We start from the raw sequence: 18,643 nt of genomic DNA, 5'->3' as shown, positions 1-18,643 counted from the left end.
AGTAAAAACTAAAAGTTAAATAGACTGTAATATATTTGGTTACGATATTTGGACGCTAATACTGTATTAGCAATACGCAATATTAACAATATGTGCCTTCTTATTGTAGGGGTGCAGTGGTTATGTTTGTTCAGTCACCTACCTTGTGGCCAGCACAATCCACACATACCACAATCCAATCGAACAACTGCATTCCTAGCCACAAGCCCGCAAGGCATATCCTAACACCTTGACAAGTCAGAAATAAGACTACAGTGCTCGGTTTATCTGCATGTCTAGTTATGTTGCTCTGTTACCACCAGGTGGCGATATCGATCATAAAAGGTGAACGTGTTAAGATGTTCACGGTATGTAGGAGTTCAGGAATGATCAGACGGAGTTATTTGTGTGTTTATAATTAAAGAGTTTTCTTGCAACACAAATATAAAAAAGCCACTGTGGAAAATGTCCTTTGTGGTTTAACTAGAACTTAGGCAGGTGTAATTGATAGGATTTTTAGATTTGCAATTTATATAGAACAGTTATAGAAATATTTAATAAATACAAGTTTAATTAGCTAAACAGTGGATTCAATGACACTGTCTTAATACTTAATCTATAAAATCCAACATCTGTCTAAAGCCCACCCAACTCTGTCCACCAAACCTTTTGGCAAATAAAGGGTATTACTTTTCAACACGTTGAAAGGCCAATTATTCTCAGATTTGTGAACAGCTCTAGACACTAACATCACATGACAAAGACAGCATTTTAATATCTGTCATAGATCAAGAGAATTTGACATCTAAAAAGTGTTCCTACACCTTACCCTGGGTTAAATCCAAACTATGGCACCGCCATGGCCATTATAAAGTATTGCTAAGGCAGTGCTGTAAACTTTGATTGAATTCAGTTATGTTTGTACCATGGCGTACCACAGTAACACAGGGTTAACAGTGGAGCTAGTTTTGTGTGGCAGTGCTCAGCATGCTGCTATTGGTTATTGTACTCTAATGATATGATAAGGACACTCTATAGGTCAGCTGTCAGAACAGAGAGAAACTATCAGCAGTAGAATGGAAGTGGTGTAATAGAATAGAACAGAACATAGAGGCTTAATATTCTGATCAGGTCTTCAGGCAGCTGGGCAGGAGCTCCACACAGTGTACTGCAAGACAGCAGGTAAGGCTGGTTCACCCAGCCTTCATTCCACCTGCTTTACTCTTCCTTTGAGTGAAACGCTTCAAAGTGTGTGAGGTTAACATAACGTGTGTGTGTGTGTGTTCCTTACTCCTTCCTTATTTTATTAGTGTAGCCTTTTTAAGGGTTAACAGTTTGAGTGTAAAGACCTGCCTCCCTTATGACATCACTAGGCTCTTACACATCACTGTCCCCAGGGATGCAGAGAAAGAGGGAAGGGGGAGAGTGAGGGAGAGAGAGGGAGGAAGGAAAGCATCAATGAAACTGCCTCCATTCTCTTCCAGCAGTGTCACAGCCTCCAAGCAGCTCAGGCTTGTAAAAAACATTTAGTCGAGCAGACCAGGCCAGCTGTTTGTTTTTTTAGGCTCAAACTGCATGCAATGGTATATCTGACTCCCATAGTACTGTAGAGCTGGTTTTGTATTCCTGTACAAAATCATCTTTTGGAAAGGACTGGTCTTTCTGGGACTGCAGGTTTCGTTATATAATGTGGTTGAAGCATTAGGGAGAGAGATCTATTTCTAACATGATTTTTTCAGCCCCCGTCATTGCCCTTGGAGCCACTTTGGGGACAGCATCAGGCATCCTTGCCATCTGTGGGCTCTCGCTCCTCTGCAAGTCTTGCAAAAAAGGAATCTCGGAAAAAGACCAGGAATCGGATTCGGAAAAGACCCAACCCAGTGTGTTTCATTCTGCACAGCAGGTAAAAAAAACAAACATGGAAAACTAAACTTTGTTGTGTCTTTCTATTTAACATCCTGTAAAACTGTTACTGGCATAGTGGCATTGATCTACGGTGTGTATTTTTTATTATTTTTTTTAGCTTTATGATCTAGAATCAAAAATCTATATTAAAAAGTAAAAATTGGCAAAATCATACATTTGCATTATCATGACAATGTAACAGTTATACAGTCTATTGATGTTTCGCGGCATTCCAAATAATGCAAAATTCTAGAATAATTTTGTGCACAAGGTTATATTGAAACATATACAAAAACAAAGAGAATTGTGTGTGTGTGTGTGTGTGTGTGTGTGTGTGTGTGTGTGTGTGTGAACTGAATTTAGCCTGGGAGATATGCACACTGCACTATTAGGAATAGTCTCTGAGAGTATGGGGCTATGCTGGCTCAAAAACTGGAGAAGGTGGTTACATACATTTTACTATATTTAAACTCCCATTTTGCAGTTACATTCTCTAGTCAAATGACTGGGTCTATAATACAAACCATGCATTCATTATAATATGACATCAATGGATGTAGTTGCTGTATAGCTGTGCTGGGTTTCATAAACCAGACTTACCATTAAGAAAACATGGCAGATACTTCAGAATGCATTTTCTGTTTAACAAAAGAAATGGGACTCCTTTTAATTATGACATCACATCTGAAAATATTTAACCACCAGGTGACACTCTTCACAGTTTAGTGAAAATGCCATTCAAGTGAAATTTCACCTTGAAGCAGGGGTCTCCACCCCTGGTCCTGGAGAGCCCTTATCCAGCAGGTTTTATATGTGTCTTTACTTCATCAGTGGCTAAAGATCTGGAACACCTGTTAATCTGGACTAATGAAGCCAATAATTGGTGCAATTAAGTAACTGAGAACTTGGTTGAAACGAAAACCAGAAGCCCCTGTAGCTCTTCAGGACTGGAGTTGGAGACCCCTGTCTTAAAGGGCAGGTGCATTTTAGCCAAAACATTTTGCTTTAGTACAGTAACTTTAAAATAACGACTGCAAGTGTATATGTTCTGCTTGAATTCATTAGAATGAATCGCTGAGTATTTTTTTTTTTTTATCTTAATTATAAAATGCACCAGACAATAACAACAACAAAAATCACACCAGGTTATACAAACGCTACTTCTAAAAAAGTGTGCTTCAGACCATTATTTAATCTGCATGATTCAACTACACTATGGGCTAAATTCTCAAAGCTAATGACTCCGAATCATCATTAGCACATTTGTTTTTGTCTGAAAGAAAAAGAAAAAAATAAACACGATTTGCATTTCTAAAAAGAATAATAAACAATTTTAAACAAACCACAAGCCTCTAAATGATATGTCTGAGTTGTTTATTTCTGGACTGGGAATGAAATACACACTGGGGACTGTTTAGATCATTAAAACAGAATGCATTACCTGGAGATGATATATTACCAGGACAAAGCTATCTAAATACTACAGGGAAAGATAATCAGAACTATTTTCTCCAAGTTTCTCCAAAATAAAAAAATTAAAAAACACATACAATTTTAAAACACCTTCACACTACTTTTTCTGGTATGGCATATTTATTGGGCGTGTTTATGACATTTTGGAATTAGCCCATTAAGTAACAAATTCATTTTTCTTTGAAAAAAAATCTGAACACAAGCTGTATTTATATAATTTGATGCATTACATTTTGACTTAACTTTTGCGGTTAACATACATTAGAGTAAGTTATCATCACAATATAGTTAAAGAGAAAATCTAAATAACAGTGAAGATGCCAGTTAAAAATGCTCCAAATAAATTCAAAGTAGCCTTTACTATAATGAGGACAATGGCACGGTTACATCTCAAGTTTCTAAGTGGGTCAAGTTTAATGTAAGTTAAATGACAGTAAAGAGGATTCTTTTTGCATGTCTTCTAAATCATTTCAATCAATATGTGCTTTAATGTCTGTCACCAGAAGTAATGTTCCGAAGAACACGATCTGGAGTCTAATGTAATAATCAATAGTTCATCTTGTCATATTTCTGTTAGACATCATTATTATTAAAACAGATGTAATTAATCATTTCATTACAATACGCAGAATGCATTAGCAAAGTAGATTCAATTCCCTGATAGCGGATTCATTAGAGTAGCTTCTCTGAAAGAGCTGCCTAGTCTTAGTGAAGATATAGCAGCCTGTCTCTGTACTGGCTTCAATGTAAAACTAGCAGGTTGTTTTAGGTTTTGATTTGGGTGTTAAATATTCTGCAGAAGAATATGAAACACAATTAAAAAAAATGTCTCAGATATATTTTAAGCAGAAAACAAATGCTAAGGTTTATTGTCGTTAAAAAATAATAGTTTTTGGACTATAATATACCTTTTATTAGGTTCTAGATAATCCTTGCTATTTTATGAATGGAGCTTACTTACACTTATGTCACATAACCAACAAAACTGGTCATGCTTCTACTTAGATCTTACTAGTATGGAACATCAAACAATTAATAATTGCAATTACGGGAAAAAAAACAATGCAAAGCATTGAAATGATTTTAATACTTAAGGCAATCGATTTGCAATCTTATATAGTTGGTTGATACGTATCCCCTGACCTTGAACAATGTCCATTACGGGCTGTTTCCAGGGATGGTCTCTATTTAGCGGTAGAATGATGGAAGCCCCCTGTCTCAACAGCTCTGAGTATCATTACCAGTCAACGGCTTTTGCTTTTTAGTCCTTAAATAAGGAGGCTGTGAATACAGAGAATTACAACACAGTAATGTGTGTATAAACAGTCATTAGCATCAGCTGCTATATCATTACCATGAACAGCTGTAGATGATTCCAACTCTGGTAAATGCAACAGAAAACCGTTCATCCTTTATATTTCTGCCAATTGTTTCATTGTGAGAGGTCGCAGTCAAGTGGTGAGCTGATATACTGTATTGATGTGAAAACACTGAGCTATAACAATGGCTACTGATGCATTATTTTGGCTACCAGAATGCATGACCTTGTGGTAGTCATGTTGTACACCTTCCATTCTCCCAAAGCCACTTGTGTGAAGAAACTCTATTGTGGCATATCTACATTGCAGTTTATTACAGCTCTGTCTGGAAAAAAAACAAACCAAGAGATTGCCAGTACAGATTCTATTTGATCAGACATTCTTTTATCAGCCTCAGCCTTTCAGGAGCAGGAAAAGAGACACAGTACATTGCAGAGTGCACTGCCTGGTTCGATTCACTGTAAACCAATTTTGAAGTGAAAATTACAAAACATAATACGGTGTTGTTTTAATGATGCAGTGTTTTAATGATGGTGTTTTCGAGACATCATTAAAATGTTGTATGAATAAGCACTTGTTATGGTTTTTAAGGCTAGTCTTTCCCCCTGCTAGGGCCGCATCGTCATTTCTGATGAAGCACGATTCTCATCAGCAATGCAGACACTGTCCCACTCAAAGAGTCTGAGTGAAGAGGCTAGTACTATGTTAGCAAACAGTATTCTGTATGGATACACAGCATTATAGAAAACTATCCAAGCACCTGTATTAGCACTGTCTGCAAAGGGCAAAGATCCAGCATTCAGTATTTATAGAAAGAAACAAAAATCATTCGCATTTTCCATAATATCCGCCTTTTTTAATTTAACACGTCTGCAAAAGTACTTTGTATACCAAACCCCTTTCACTTAGATGCTCTTATCATTCGCTTTTTTTTGTTTGTTTGAAATTACTAGATAGATAGATAGACATACAAACCGACAGACAGACTGGTGTCGTTTTGATAAATTGTATAAACCTTGATGTCATCCAGCTATAAATAACAGCACTGAAAAAAAAACAACAACACTTGTCTCGCGTTGTTATTGCAGTTGTTGTTTTATTGAATTGATTCATCCTTTAATGGTGATTTTTTTCTTTTCATTTTCATTTTCAGTTCAGCGTTAAGAAATCCACTGAACCCATCCAGCCCAGGACTCTGTTAAAGTTTCCCAGAATCTACACGCCCAAACCCTTGGTGACGTCACCGGAGCTGATCAACTCCACAGGCTACACCTTGGAAACAACAGACGAGCCTTCAGTTGAAAACACCGCGGTACCTGACGACAGTTGCCTAGCAACCGACGACTCTGACGAGGTCTTTATCTTCCCCAGGCAAGGTAAAGTAGATTGGGGATGATATACAGCACGGCTCACATTCCACTGGTGATTAAAACGCAAAATATTACATCATCAAGTTTACCGTTTTTTACCTCAAGAGGAAACAGATCTATATTATTCCTGTACAAAACCTGCTCGTTGGGGAAACAGCTAGGTGTGCAGTCACTGTATCGGTTAGGCTAACAACAAGGGTTATAGCAACCCTCATGGATCACATACACTCGACTGTGAGTACTTCAAAAGTCTATTATTACCCATCTGACTCTTTTTCAAGACGAATCAATGCTTGGGTTTTTCCAGTATAAAACAGACTCAGTTCACGGGTATTACTTTATTATTATTTATTTCTTAGTCGACGCCCTTATCCAGGGCGACTTACAATTGTTACAAGATATCACATTATTTTTACATACAATTACCCATTTATACAGTTGGGTTTTTACTGGAGCAATCTAGGTAAAGTACCTTGCTCAAGGGTACAGCAGCAGTGTCCCCCACCGGGGATTGAACCCACAACCCTTTGGTCAAGAGTCCAGCGCCCTAACCACTACTCCACACTGCTGCCCTGTAGTGTAAGCTCTAAGCTAGCTGTCTTTGAACATTTTAGGTTCCAAGGAAGCCTTTTCCATCTCTGAGGAGCTGAAGAGGAAAACAGCTGCCAGCAACACAGCCCCAAACCCAAAGCTCCACTTCTCTCTCCGATACAACACCCAGACGTTAGAGCTGCATGTCACAGTCATCGAAGGTAAAGCAATAAATACATACAGGAGAGACCAATTACAGAGTGTTCATTATTTGCATGTACATTCAAATACAGCAAACGTTGGACATAAAAAATGGAAATATTCAGCAAATTAGCATTTACTGTTTTTCAAGTAAGCATTTAAATATTTAGGAACATTTGTTGTATAATAACTCAATTATCAATTTTGAATGGGACAAAAGCGTTTTTTTCTGCTTTAATAAATATTATGTTTAATCATGGAATACCTTGAAATATTTTTAGACTGTGAAATGCTGGAAAATTACCACACCGTGAAAGAAATGCAGCCCTGCTTATTACTAATTGGGCTTATTTCTATGCTGATTCTTTTTGCAGCTGAGAACGTCAGCGCAAGGCAGGGCCACGATTGCTACATCACTGGACACCTGACCACCAAGTCTGGAAGGAGTGAGGCCCTGACATCAATCCGCCGCGTGACACCCCACCTGCTGTGGGAGGAGACCCTGGTGTTTCCGCTGCCAGAGGGCTACGGGATCGAGGGAGAGATCGCCCTGTCCCTCTTCAACTGTGACAAGTTCTCCCGACACACCAATACAGGAGTGATGAGGTTCAAACTGGCAGACGTGAGCATGCTGTCAGACGCAGACTGCTGGGTGGACCTGCAGCCTCCCAAACAGGTGTGCTGTTCATTAGCATTGTGTATCTGTTCATTTATTCAGTGTATGAATGAGGCTGTAATTGTATCTTGGCCTTATTATGCACAGTTGGGTGTACATTATTCCTTATATTATTAAAGGAGATGCAGAAATTGCCATTTTGTTGGAGGGAGCGTACTGTAAGAAAGGGCAAAGGGTTCAAATCTTTTCTTTCAGAATCAGTGTTTCACAGATGGTCTGGGGGATGTGTGGAGTGAACAGCATTAGCTGCCTTCTGCTTCCAAGGCTATTTAATTATAACACCTGGGCTATGAGCTCCCGCGCCTTAGAGGCAGGGAATCTGTAACAAATATTATAGCAAGACTACATTTTTGTTAATGCACCCAGCAGCCTGCAATACCTGAGTTATGCAGGAGGTTAATAAACAGGAGCCTCAGCTGCAGAACCGCGTTGTCTTTCCAGCGGGCAGGGCTGCTGTGAGTGAGAGGAACCTGCGTCATGAGAGACCCAGGAGAGGAGAGAGCTGCCAGGGCTACTGGAAGAGTCGGGAGAGGGGGAGGGGTGGAGGGGGTGCTGGAATGGAAAAATGATGAGGCAGAGAGAGAGAGAGAGAGAGAGAGAGAGAGAGAGAGAGAGAGAGAGAGAGAGAGAGAGAGAGAGAGAGAGCGAGAGAGAGAAAACACTTGAAGACATACCACAGAGGACATCAATAATGTATAGGGTATACATAAAAATATTCCTTTCTATATTTACAGAATGTGCTTCCCCACTAAATAAATAAAAGCCAGCCCTACATCAGTAAATATGCACTTTTTTTGCAGTTCATCATACCTCATAAAATATTGCTGAGAAAAAAAAAATGGTTTATTTAAAAAGCCATCCACCTCAGAGAAAATCTTCACTGCTCAGCCCAGCAAGCTTCCCTTTTTAAGGTGTGTAGCAAAGTTAAAGCAGCAGCAATCTGAACATTTCCATCAAATTAATCACGTAGCAACTAATCCCTATTAAATAATAGTATATCCCTATTGAATAATGTCCTAATAAAATTATAATTCATATTAAAGAACACTCATTATTTACCCTCCACAGCTTGCAAATCACCCAGGTTGTCAGAGTAGCAGCCACTCAAGCCAGTCTACAAATCTATAGCTTTTGCGATCAGATTCGAGGATGGAAATAAGACTCCCATTGCATAGCAGTTTGATCCATTCCTGGTTTTACTATGGGTTTAATAAGACACACCGGAGCTTGTTACCTTTACACTGGGGCTGATCAAGCACTTAATAAAACCTGGAATGGTTGAAACTGCTATGCAATAGGAGCCTTGTTTTAATTGTTCAGGTAATACAGGGGATTATTGTTTGGGTCTGAATGGACGCCAGTGGTTTTGTAATTAGTACTGTGTCAGCCTCCGTTCAGTAAGGACCTCAGATCTAGAAGCTCAATCGTTGTACAGATGCCAGATGCCAAGTGTGTGTTCACAGAGCTCAATGGGGGCCACACAAACAGCACAAATGAATTGGCTTGCTTCTTTCCTGACTAATTCTCAAAGACAGATATTGATATGAGCAGCCGTCGTCACCCTGCTGTGAGTTTTCCCCTCGAGCATTGGTTTGCTCTTCGCTGCCGATGTACAACTCAATTCTCATCACAGCCCATCAGTGTGAATCTCCTACTGAAATATGTATAGCCCAGCTCTTAGATATGAATGAAATCAAATCCAGTGACGCAATTCCCTCATTACATGGCTACTAGGGCTGCCCTTGGAGTGTTATTTCTGTCATCCTTGATGTGAAGACGTTTCCCTCGGTGCTTGAGAGGTCACTGATGGCTGTCAGGAAAAAACATCTACCAGACTTTAAGCACCTGGGGGCTGTCAGGGTGAATCTTTTCACCTTGTTCTGTCACCGCAAAAATGAAAGGGATTATATTTGCATGCATTGTGCACTAATTTAACTTATGTTGTGCTTACAATATCTGGAATAGGGATATGTTTCCTGCAAACAAGGAAATATGTTGGGATACTGTCTGGACTAGTTGTGCCTACAAGAATCCTAACCATCAACTAATCCATTTTAATTTAATTCATAGAACATATTTAACCCCTCGTAGACGCTACCAAATGAAGCTCACCCCTACCCCTGTATGTGCACTTTGTCCCCAGGGGGCACATGTTTTGGGAGTGTCTGGACGTGGCTGCATTCTGGGAATGGATATCTTCAGCTTTGTCTAATATTCTTGAAAAATATATTCTTTGCTCTCTTACGGTTCTATTACTGAATGACGACTCTTCTTTTGACCTGTCTTTGCTGCAGAAAAGGATTTGGTTAGCTGGCCTCACAGTCGCTAAAAAGATGATTGCTCTTCGCTCGCAGCCTCCGCACTCCCTTTCGTGGCACCACTGGACCCTGGGAAAATGGGGGGAATTTCTTGTTGTATTGTCTTATCATTGTTTGTTCCCCAAGTAAAAGATTTGATAAAAAAAAAAAAAAAAAACAAAAACAACTAATGTTTGCTTTAGTTCAGAGGTGTCAAAATACTCTTGATGCATAATGATGTGTCAATTCTGAACTACAGGGCTCACAGAGTGTAGGATTAGATAACAATCTTCTAAGTCAGAGATGTTGTATATGCACCCTTTAGCTATACATATTAAGGGACAAGAGATCTGAACTTTCTTTTCTTGGATTTTAATTAAAAAAAAATGTCAGTAGGGTAGGGTCCAGTTGACCTGGCCGAGTCTTGTGATATTCAGAAAGTGTAGTGAAAAATATCATGCATACCACAGCAGGTACCAGAGGCATCATTGTTTTGATCACTGTACTGAACACTAGCAAATTATGTTAACGCGAGAATATCCGCCTTCTGTGTAAATGGGGGTAAGCCGCCAAATTGCAGACACTGAATGCCAATATCATTGGGTGCAAAAGATGAATTTAAAAAACGAAATGCGGCATCAGTGCAGGCGCTGGTCCTGCATTTTCTGTGGGAATACGGCTTCAGTTTCTCTCACACACGCACACAGCATCAGACTGCAGGCTAATTGGTTAATAAGCAACTTCTCTGGTGTCCTGTTTCTAGGATCCTGCCATTTCCGTGGGCGAGATTCTCATCTCCATCAGCTACCTTCCTGCTGCAAACAGACTGGGTGTCGTGGTCATGAAAGCGAGGAGCTTGCAGTCAGACAAGCTGAAGGATGTCATCGGTGAGTCCAAGTGCGCCGTGTGCTGCTCTCTGATGTGACTCATGCCTTTGTAAGGCGGATAAGTGTTTTTGCTGGGCAGGAATTAAGAGGTGTTCGGACAAAGGAGATCTTACTGAAAATCTGAACGATATTGGGTTTTGTGTGGACACTTGATCAAAACTATAAGGCAGAGTCAAGTACACAAATCATACGGCTAGTGCCTTCATCAGTCTAGTGGTGGGCAGGAGATACACTGCCATTGTAACTGATGGACCATATGAAAGCCATAGCTCCAGTTTATTAAGAGTGAAGTTTGCATAAAGGTTATCTATTGCAATAGGATACATTCATATTTCAAAGAGTTTCTTCAAAGGGCAAAACATTTTACCCTATTACACACTGGAGCATTGTGCATCCAGTTTACCCCTCCCCAGTTTAAAATCATATAATACAGTATAATATATATATATATATATATATATATATATATATATATATATATATATATATATATGTATATATATATATATGGGCAGCTGGCTCTTTGAGCTAAAATATATATATATATATATATATATATATATATATATATATATATATATATATTTGAAAGCTATAATTTGCAGTAAAACTGTTTGCATGTAGAACAGTTTACATTGTAGGTATTGACTTAAGATGTTTACAGGATCTTCAGACATTAGCGTTGCAATAATATAGGGTTAAGCATCCCACTCTGACTCCATGTCTTGATATGTACACAGCTTAGGCCAAAATAAATAACTCTATTAACAAAGCAGCAACTTTATGAACAATTGCTCAGCGTTGCTATTGCTTGGGATGTTTAACCCTATATTATGACAATATTTTAGTGCGGATTAAGGCAGTTTGGGTTGTTTAATAATGGTCAAAACACATCCTGTTGGGTTTTCCAGATTTGTCTGTGAAGCTGGCTTTAAAACATCAGTCCACGAAGCTGAAGAAAAAGCAGACGAGGAGGGTGAAGCACAAGATGAACCCCGTATGGAACGAGATGATGATGTTCGAGGTTCCACACGAGCTGCTGTCCCAGTCCAGCCTGGATCTGGAGGTGCTGAACCAGGCCTGTGTGGGGGACGTCCAGTCGCTGGGGCGCTGTGCTATCGGGATGCAATCGACAGGTACCGGGCTCCAGCACTGGCAGCAAATGCTGAATAACCCCAGGAAACAACTTGCCATGTGGCACCCTCTGTATGAGTGAAAGCACCCAGGAAGAGCCCCAGCAGAGACTCACACTACTGGGAAACCACAATGAACATTCATAGAGTAGAGGTTTTTACACCAGAAATAGTATCATTCACATGCTCCCAAATCAAACTAAATATAAACACCAATTAGAATCCCCATACCTGTCATCTATTCATCTATATGCATAAATATATCTACTGTGTGTGTGTGTGTGTGTGTGTGTGTATATATATATATATATATATATATATATGTCTTGTATCCACATCAGTAAAATGGATGAAATTGTGAATACTGTTTACCATGCTGTATTTTTTCCAAACACAACCCCATAAAGGAATGCATGGGTAAGATTTATAAAGAAGGCAGTCATATATAAGATGCAAAAGCAACTTCAATAGAAAATGAATCTCAATCCACGTACAGCACTGTAAGCACAGCCAGGCTTCCATGAGAACATTGTCATTCCCTGTAAAGACTGAACCAGTTAAAGCACTGTAGCAGAAAAGGCTAAACACATACAGTACAGTTACAGTAGATAAAGAATACCGCGAGAGGAAAAGAAGTCACTTTACCTGTATATACATTTTCCACATATAATGTGGAGATTCACAAACCTTGGAATGTGGATTGTCTACAGTGACCTCCTATGTGCTACTAACAAGTAATAAAAAGTAATTTATCAGAACAGGCTTTAGCCTCATCCTGGGTTTGTCCTGTGCATTTCAATCAGCAAACTTGTTTTACCCAAAGCATTCCTCTCCAGACCAAGACCAGATCTTTAAATGATATAATACTGAGCATTTAATAGTGTTCTCCAGCTCCTCGTATGCAATCATCCAGGTAAATAGCAGTGTGGAGTAGTGGTTAGGGCACTGGACTCTTGACCGGAGGGTTGTGGGTTCAATCCCCAGTGGGGGACACTGCTGTTGTACCCTTGAGCAAGGTACTTTACCTCGATTGCTCCAGTAAAAACCCAGCTGTATAAATGGGCAATTGTATGTAAAAATAATGTGATATGTTGTAACAATTGTAAGTCGCCCTGGATAAGGGCGTCTGCTAAGAAATGAATAATAATAAATAAATGCTGGTACCCATTTCTACGTGTATATTGTGCAGTGTCATTCAAAGTGTATATCACATTCTAAAGACAAAGCACAATATGTGTATGTTTAAAATTGAAACTGCATGGACTTTTGAAAACTGTTAGCTTGATAACATAATAACTACCGTATAATAAAGACGAAAGCAGTGCTACTCTCATTCCAATAAATGTTCTGTTATTTTTAATTAATTAAGGAAGGTCTTGTTTTTTTTTAATGACTAGCTTATTCAATAAAACTTGTGGGGCACAACGTCATACAAAATGAAACATTGTGCATTCCTAAATTCCGTACCGCTTTATCGTTTAGAAGGTGTAATCCAACAATATATATAAACAGGGTGATTAGAAAGTAAGTTTACTCCATGAACACACCATAGTTTCAAATCACCTGACTAATCCCAGAGCTGAAAGAAGGAGCTGAGAGGACAGGCTGAATCTATTTAACTGGAGAAAATCAGAATTAGGGCAGACTTGATTGAAGTCTTGCAATCTTACAATCTTAAAAGGAGTTGATAAAGTTAACCCTGGTCAACTCTAAAAACGCAGCACAGAAACCAGAACCAGAAGGTAGGAGACACTTCTTCACACAGAGAGCGGTGAGGCTATGGAATGGGTTACCTAGCCGTGTAGTCTATGCTGAAGCATTGGGATCCTTTAAAACCTGATCAATGCTGTTAGGAACTGGGTGTGCATTGATGATCTGAATGGCTCCTCTCTTATGCTCTTATAACAATAATTCCAAGTCCAAGTGATTCAAGAGATTCATGAAATATAGATTTTACACTATAGCTTGATCTATAATTGCACTTTGCAATATGCTGGATTGTTTTAAGCTCACCTAGTCGAAGGTGATAAATGTTTTTAAAAAGGTTATTGCTGCCCATTTGGCAATTTTTTTTTTCCTTTTTTTTTTTTTAAGTGTTCGTTTTCTGCAGCCTTGCTCATTGCTTTGTAAGTCAGCATCCAGGTTGAAGAGGAAAGGCACGTTTCCCGGGTAACCGTCAAGAACACTTTCTCTGATTAGTCACGAGCCAAGGACAGCAGAGTGTGGAAGAGACAACAGGAAGCCTTTGGGAGGAAAGAGGCGCGTCAGAGCTCCTAATGAAAGAGTGTTTGTTGACCTGCTGTATTATTGTAATTTATTGAATCATTCATTCGTTTTATCAAGTAAAGCTAATAATGAGTGTGTTCAGGCGGGCAGGAAAGACTGACGCAGAGGATCAAAAGATTAAAGATTTCAAATGAGATGTCTGTGCCTCTGTGGTGCGGAAAGGATTAGATAGAAATTCAGAAATCAGAAAAGCATATATGTTTGTGATGTACCAGTATGTGTGTATATATAGATATACCGGTATATGGCTCTGAATATATTATCACACAATAATATATGTCTGGAGTTGGTTTTGAGCACTATCAGTTCCAGATTTATTATATAATAACCCCATTGTGGCTAAAACACTTTCCCTTTAAGATGTGATTATTTATATTTGAATGTGACAGTATTGCTGTTATCTTCATATTTTAACAAGGCTATTATTTTACGTACATACGAACATACATACATACATAGTACATCCCTTCCTATAGGATCTGCAAGTGCTTGTCAATGTATTTGTTGGCCTGTATCTGTGCCACTGAATAAACTGTAATTAACCTTGGGGAAAGGGATCCAGGACTGGGCTGCTCACAGCACTCTTCACAGATTCCAGTCCTACTCTTAACAGTGCCATTGTAATTGTGCTGCTTTGATTTTAATTAACAAGCCCTTATTTAGAATGAACAAGATTACTGCTTATTATTTATTAGCAGCAAAACAACCCAGTATTAATAACATGGCAAATCATGCATTTTATTTAGGGTATATCAAATATCAAATTCATATTCCATGCAGTCATTTTAAAAAAGCATGTATAAAGTTATCCGACCGACATCAGGCATTCATATATATATATATATATAATACAATATATAATACAATTGTATTCATTACAATGTTCTATTCAAGTATTATATATATATATAATACTTGAAGAGAACATTGTAATGAATACAATGTTCTCTTCAGGTCTAACTTTCATCTATGCTGTTTGGCTTTTGTTTTTTGGGTACTTCTACCTACATTACTGTCATCCAGTAATGGAAAATATGTTTTATCTTGGTTCAGATTGTAAAGAACTCGAGGCAAGAATGACGACACTGTTCTCCTGAACTGTAACACATGAATGTCTCTTTGTGACACAACAGACATCACTCTGAAACAGAACTGCAATGCCAGTTTGGGTGGGATTCAATATTCTGACAAATGAAGAGCTACCAGTATCTTGGGGCATTGAGGTTACAGGACAAACTAATGCAAAACAAATTAAGTATGTTATTGAGCTGAACACTGGAGCCCTTTAATTGAGCACAGCTTACATAATTACATTAGACACCTACTTTGGCGGAAACATCTTTCCCTTTATAGCATGACTATTTCATTACGCATAAAAACACTCACTGTGCATATAATAATAATAATAATAATAATAATGCTATTTTCAAAGAGAATTGCAACACGTCTCTTAAAGGGAATGCTAAAATTTGATTTTTTTTTTTTTAAATTGGTATTATTTTATTATACAGCATATAATTACTATGAAGAACAAATAACCTGGAAAGATTTGCATTTCTGGATCCATTTCTTCAATAAATTAACTTCAATATACCCAGCTGAAAAAGCTAATTAAAAATGCAGTACAGTATTATGCAATTAGAAATCGTGCATTTGCACCATGACTGATGTTACTCTCACTTTAAAATGTATCCAAGTAAAATAATGTATGCACTGCACTGTAATGAGTTGAAGAACTCCTCATCTTACATTTAGGTTATCAAATGAATTGGAAAAATATAATAAAACTTGCATTTAATGCAGGGCCTCTAGCTAGAACAGTGGTGAGATTCATGAATATGGAATACTGAAGTACCGTTTCATTCTTCTATGCACGGAGTACGCTGCAAAGGGGCAATCATTTATAGATTGCAGATGGTCAATTTGCAAAATATAATCCATTACAAAGAGAAGGATTCCAGACAGACATGTAAATGGGTTTTCAAAACTGGTCACAAGGCATGCAAATTAAACAAAATGCTGAGCAAAGCTCTTAAAACAGCATTGCGCTTAAGATTAAAACCTGATCAGTTTACAACTAGCCACCAGTCAGGTCAGAGACTGCTCTATCTGGTACTGAACAGACCTGCCTGGGTAAACACTTCATTGGTTTTACAATGTGGTGTGATCAATGTGTGCTCTCCTATACAAAGCACTGTAGAACAAAGATTTACAATGCAAAGAAATATTCTAGAACATAACAACTAGAAGTATTAAATGCATCCTGAAAAAACAAACAAAAAAGAAAACATCCACACACCCACAAATTGAATACATTTTATTATTTTTATTTATTTATTTATTATACAATCATTGATTTCATAAAGGATAATATAGCAATGTACTTTTTGCAGTCATACCTGAATATGAATATGAATTTGGAATATGAATGTGATATATATATATATATATATATATATATATATATATATATATATATATATATATATATATATATATATATATATATATATTATATATATATATATATATATAATCAAGATAGCTCTATATGTCTCCAGTGTTAAATGCTCATTTTCTTTACACACAGGTACTATAAAGCATAGTCAGCAAATGCACATACATTTTAAAGAGTTCGTACAAACATTGCTCCTCTTATAATCGAAGATATTCTGAAAATATGTAACAGGTTACAAATGGAAGCTGCATCTCATTCATACAAATCAACAGTCACAAAATGTAACTGACCCATTTATTTTCAAGAAAATTTTGAAATTTCTGTTCGTCATAGAACTATTCATTATAGGTGTAATAATTCTTTATGCCTATTTTTATTATTTATTTATTTATTTTCTGTATTACATAGCAAATATTTACATTTGCAGCCTGGCTCATGCAAAAAGTGATCATAATTCCCCATTCTGACATCACAAAGTCATAATTCATGGTTCTGATTCAAGAGCAGTGAATTAGCACTTTCCCTAACCGAATAACCTGTTACTTCAGAGGATACACAGGTTATTGCCCTTATAATTAACAGCGTTATACAATAATTGCACAGCTGGAACATCATGGGACAGAATCAACATATTACAGTATTTAAAGAAATAATACAGGTTTAGGTTTAGGATTTGTAAATGAACGCAGGTTAATAAAACAGTTAAACAATATCGTAGCTTTCATTTCACAAAATAAAAAGAGAAAAATAAAATACTGTGAATACACAACCCAAAAGTCTACTCATCATAAGTCTTTATATAGGAAATTATATAGTCTCTTAACGTAAATATCAAAAGGATTATAGCTTTTCGATCAATGCCAAAGTATCTGTTGGTGATAAATCTGCAATTAACAAACATGTCTTTTAAAAAATGTGTGCACAGCCAACATACAAAAGCCCTAATCTATCATCATGTTTAGCAAATCCGTCCTTTCAAATCAGTGACACAGCCCTGATATGCCAGCATTTTTAGGGAATATTACTCTTTAGATAACAAGTCAAACACAAGCTTTAATAAGAGCTCTTAATGACAATACAGCCACATGTATCTAGAACACTTTAAGCCATCGAAAACCTCACTGTGAGGCAATGCTTCACCCAGTTATGGTCAAGCTTACCTGCTCTATTATCTTAGCACATACAGAAAAGGATGGGTCTTCTTACAATATGCCACATAAAATACAAACTACAAAAAGTATACCATAAATATATTTGTGCAAATTCTTAGCTTATTTTGTATAGATATTCCTGTGGAGCAAATATCATTCAAATCTTAGGAAGCACATACTATATTTAAAGCTTTTAATACACAGTACAATAGAAGAAGAAAAAAGCTTATACCAAAATCAATTGCTTTAGGGTACATAATAATAATAATAATAATAATAATAATAATAATAATAATAATAAAGGATTCTGCAATAAAATGAAAATGTCTTTTGAAAACCAAACAGCATATAGAGAGCAAACAGTTAAGTTGCAAATAAAATGTGTTTTACTTGGGATATTTATAAAAAAAAAAGTCAATCCTAAACCAAATGCTATGATATTTGCACAGATATGCTCTATCACCTACAGTTTATAACCTCAACGTTGAGTCAACAACATTTAGCAAACCATCCATATACTTTGCATGTCTGTGTTGCCACTTAAAGGGGTTGGCAATTCTCTCTGCAACATTATCACTGCCGTTGCTTGCATTGGAGATTGCTTGGTTTTTTGTCTGTATATTTGTTCAGCAGATCAGCAGATTCGTTTTTTTGTATCTTAAAGTTGCTTTCTGATACCTAATCCCTTCACATACTGTCGAGCCTGACTTCATCCAATAGTCGAACTGCAATCAGGTCATGTGACGAGCTGCCAGGAATCTATTGTGCTGTGTTTACAGTATGCACACCTTATACAAATAACCAAAAGGTCTTCAACATCCTGTGTGCAAGTGATAATTTTAATGTGAAATAATACATTTGATTTCATTGGCTATCCATCATTGACATAAATAAGAAAGCCACCCAGTTATGCACAGTACTGTAATTGTTTGGTGTGCTCAAAGTTCCACACATCAATTCAAGGGTAACATTATTGG

At 37.4% G+C, this 18,643-nt stretch overlaps 1 protein-coding gene across 1 annotated transcript; it reads left to right on the top strand.

Annotated features, from left to right (window-relative positions):
* The first annotated feature begins 1,373 nt into the window (after positions 1–1,373).
* syt13 (synaptotagmin XIII) lies at positions 1,374–13,135 on the top strand. The gene is made up of 6 exons (XM_034053701.3): positions 1,374–1,882; positions 5,830–6,052; positions 6,661–6,798; positions 7,153–7,454; positions 10,515–10,638; positions 11,550–13,135. The coding sequence occupies exons 1-6, from the start codon at positions 1,706–1,708 to the stop codon at positions 11,852–11,854; spliced, it is 1,269 nt and encodes a 422-aa protein (XP_033909592.3). The 5' UTR covers positions 1,374–1,705; the 3' UTR covers positions 11,855–13,135.
* The last annotated feature ends 5,508 nt before the right edge of the window (positions 13,136–18,643 follow it).

Source organism: Acipenser ruthenus, chromosome 27 (genome assembly GCF_902713425.1).
Source record: "Acipenser ruthenus chromosome 27, fAciRut3.2 maternal haplotype, whole genome shotgun sequence".
In the NCBI taxonomy this organism is placed as follows: Eukaryota; Metazoa; Chordata; class Actinopteri; order Acipenseriformes; family Acipenseridae; genus Acipenser; species Acipenser ruthenus.
This window is presented reverse-complemented; position numbering and strand designations above follow the sequence as displayed.

Bases quoted from the DNA above. Each gene is read 5' to 3' on its own strand.
- syt13 (XM_034053701.3), top strand. From the start codon at position 1,706: ATGATTTTTTCAGCCCCCGTCATTGCCCTTGGAGCCACTTTGGGGACA. The intron at 6,799-7,152 runs GTAAAGCAATAA...TTCTTTTTGCAG, and splicing joins GCATGTCACAGTCATCGAAG to CTGAGAACGTCAGCGCAAGG. The intron at 10,639-11,549 runs GTGAGTCCAAGT...TGGGTTTTCCAG, and splicing joins CAAGCTGAAGGATGTCATCG to ATTTGTCTGTGAAGCTGGCT.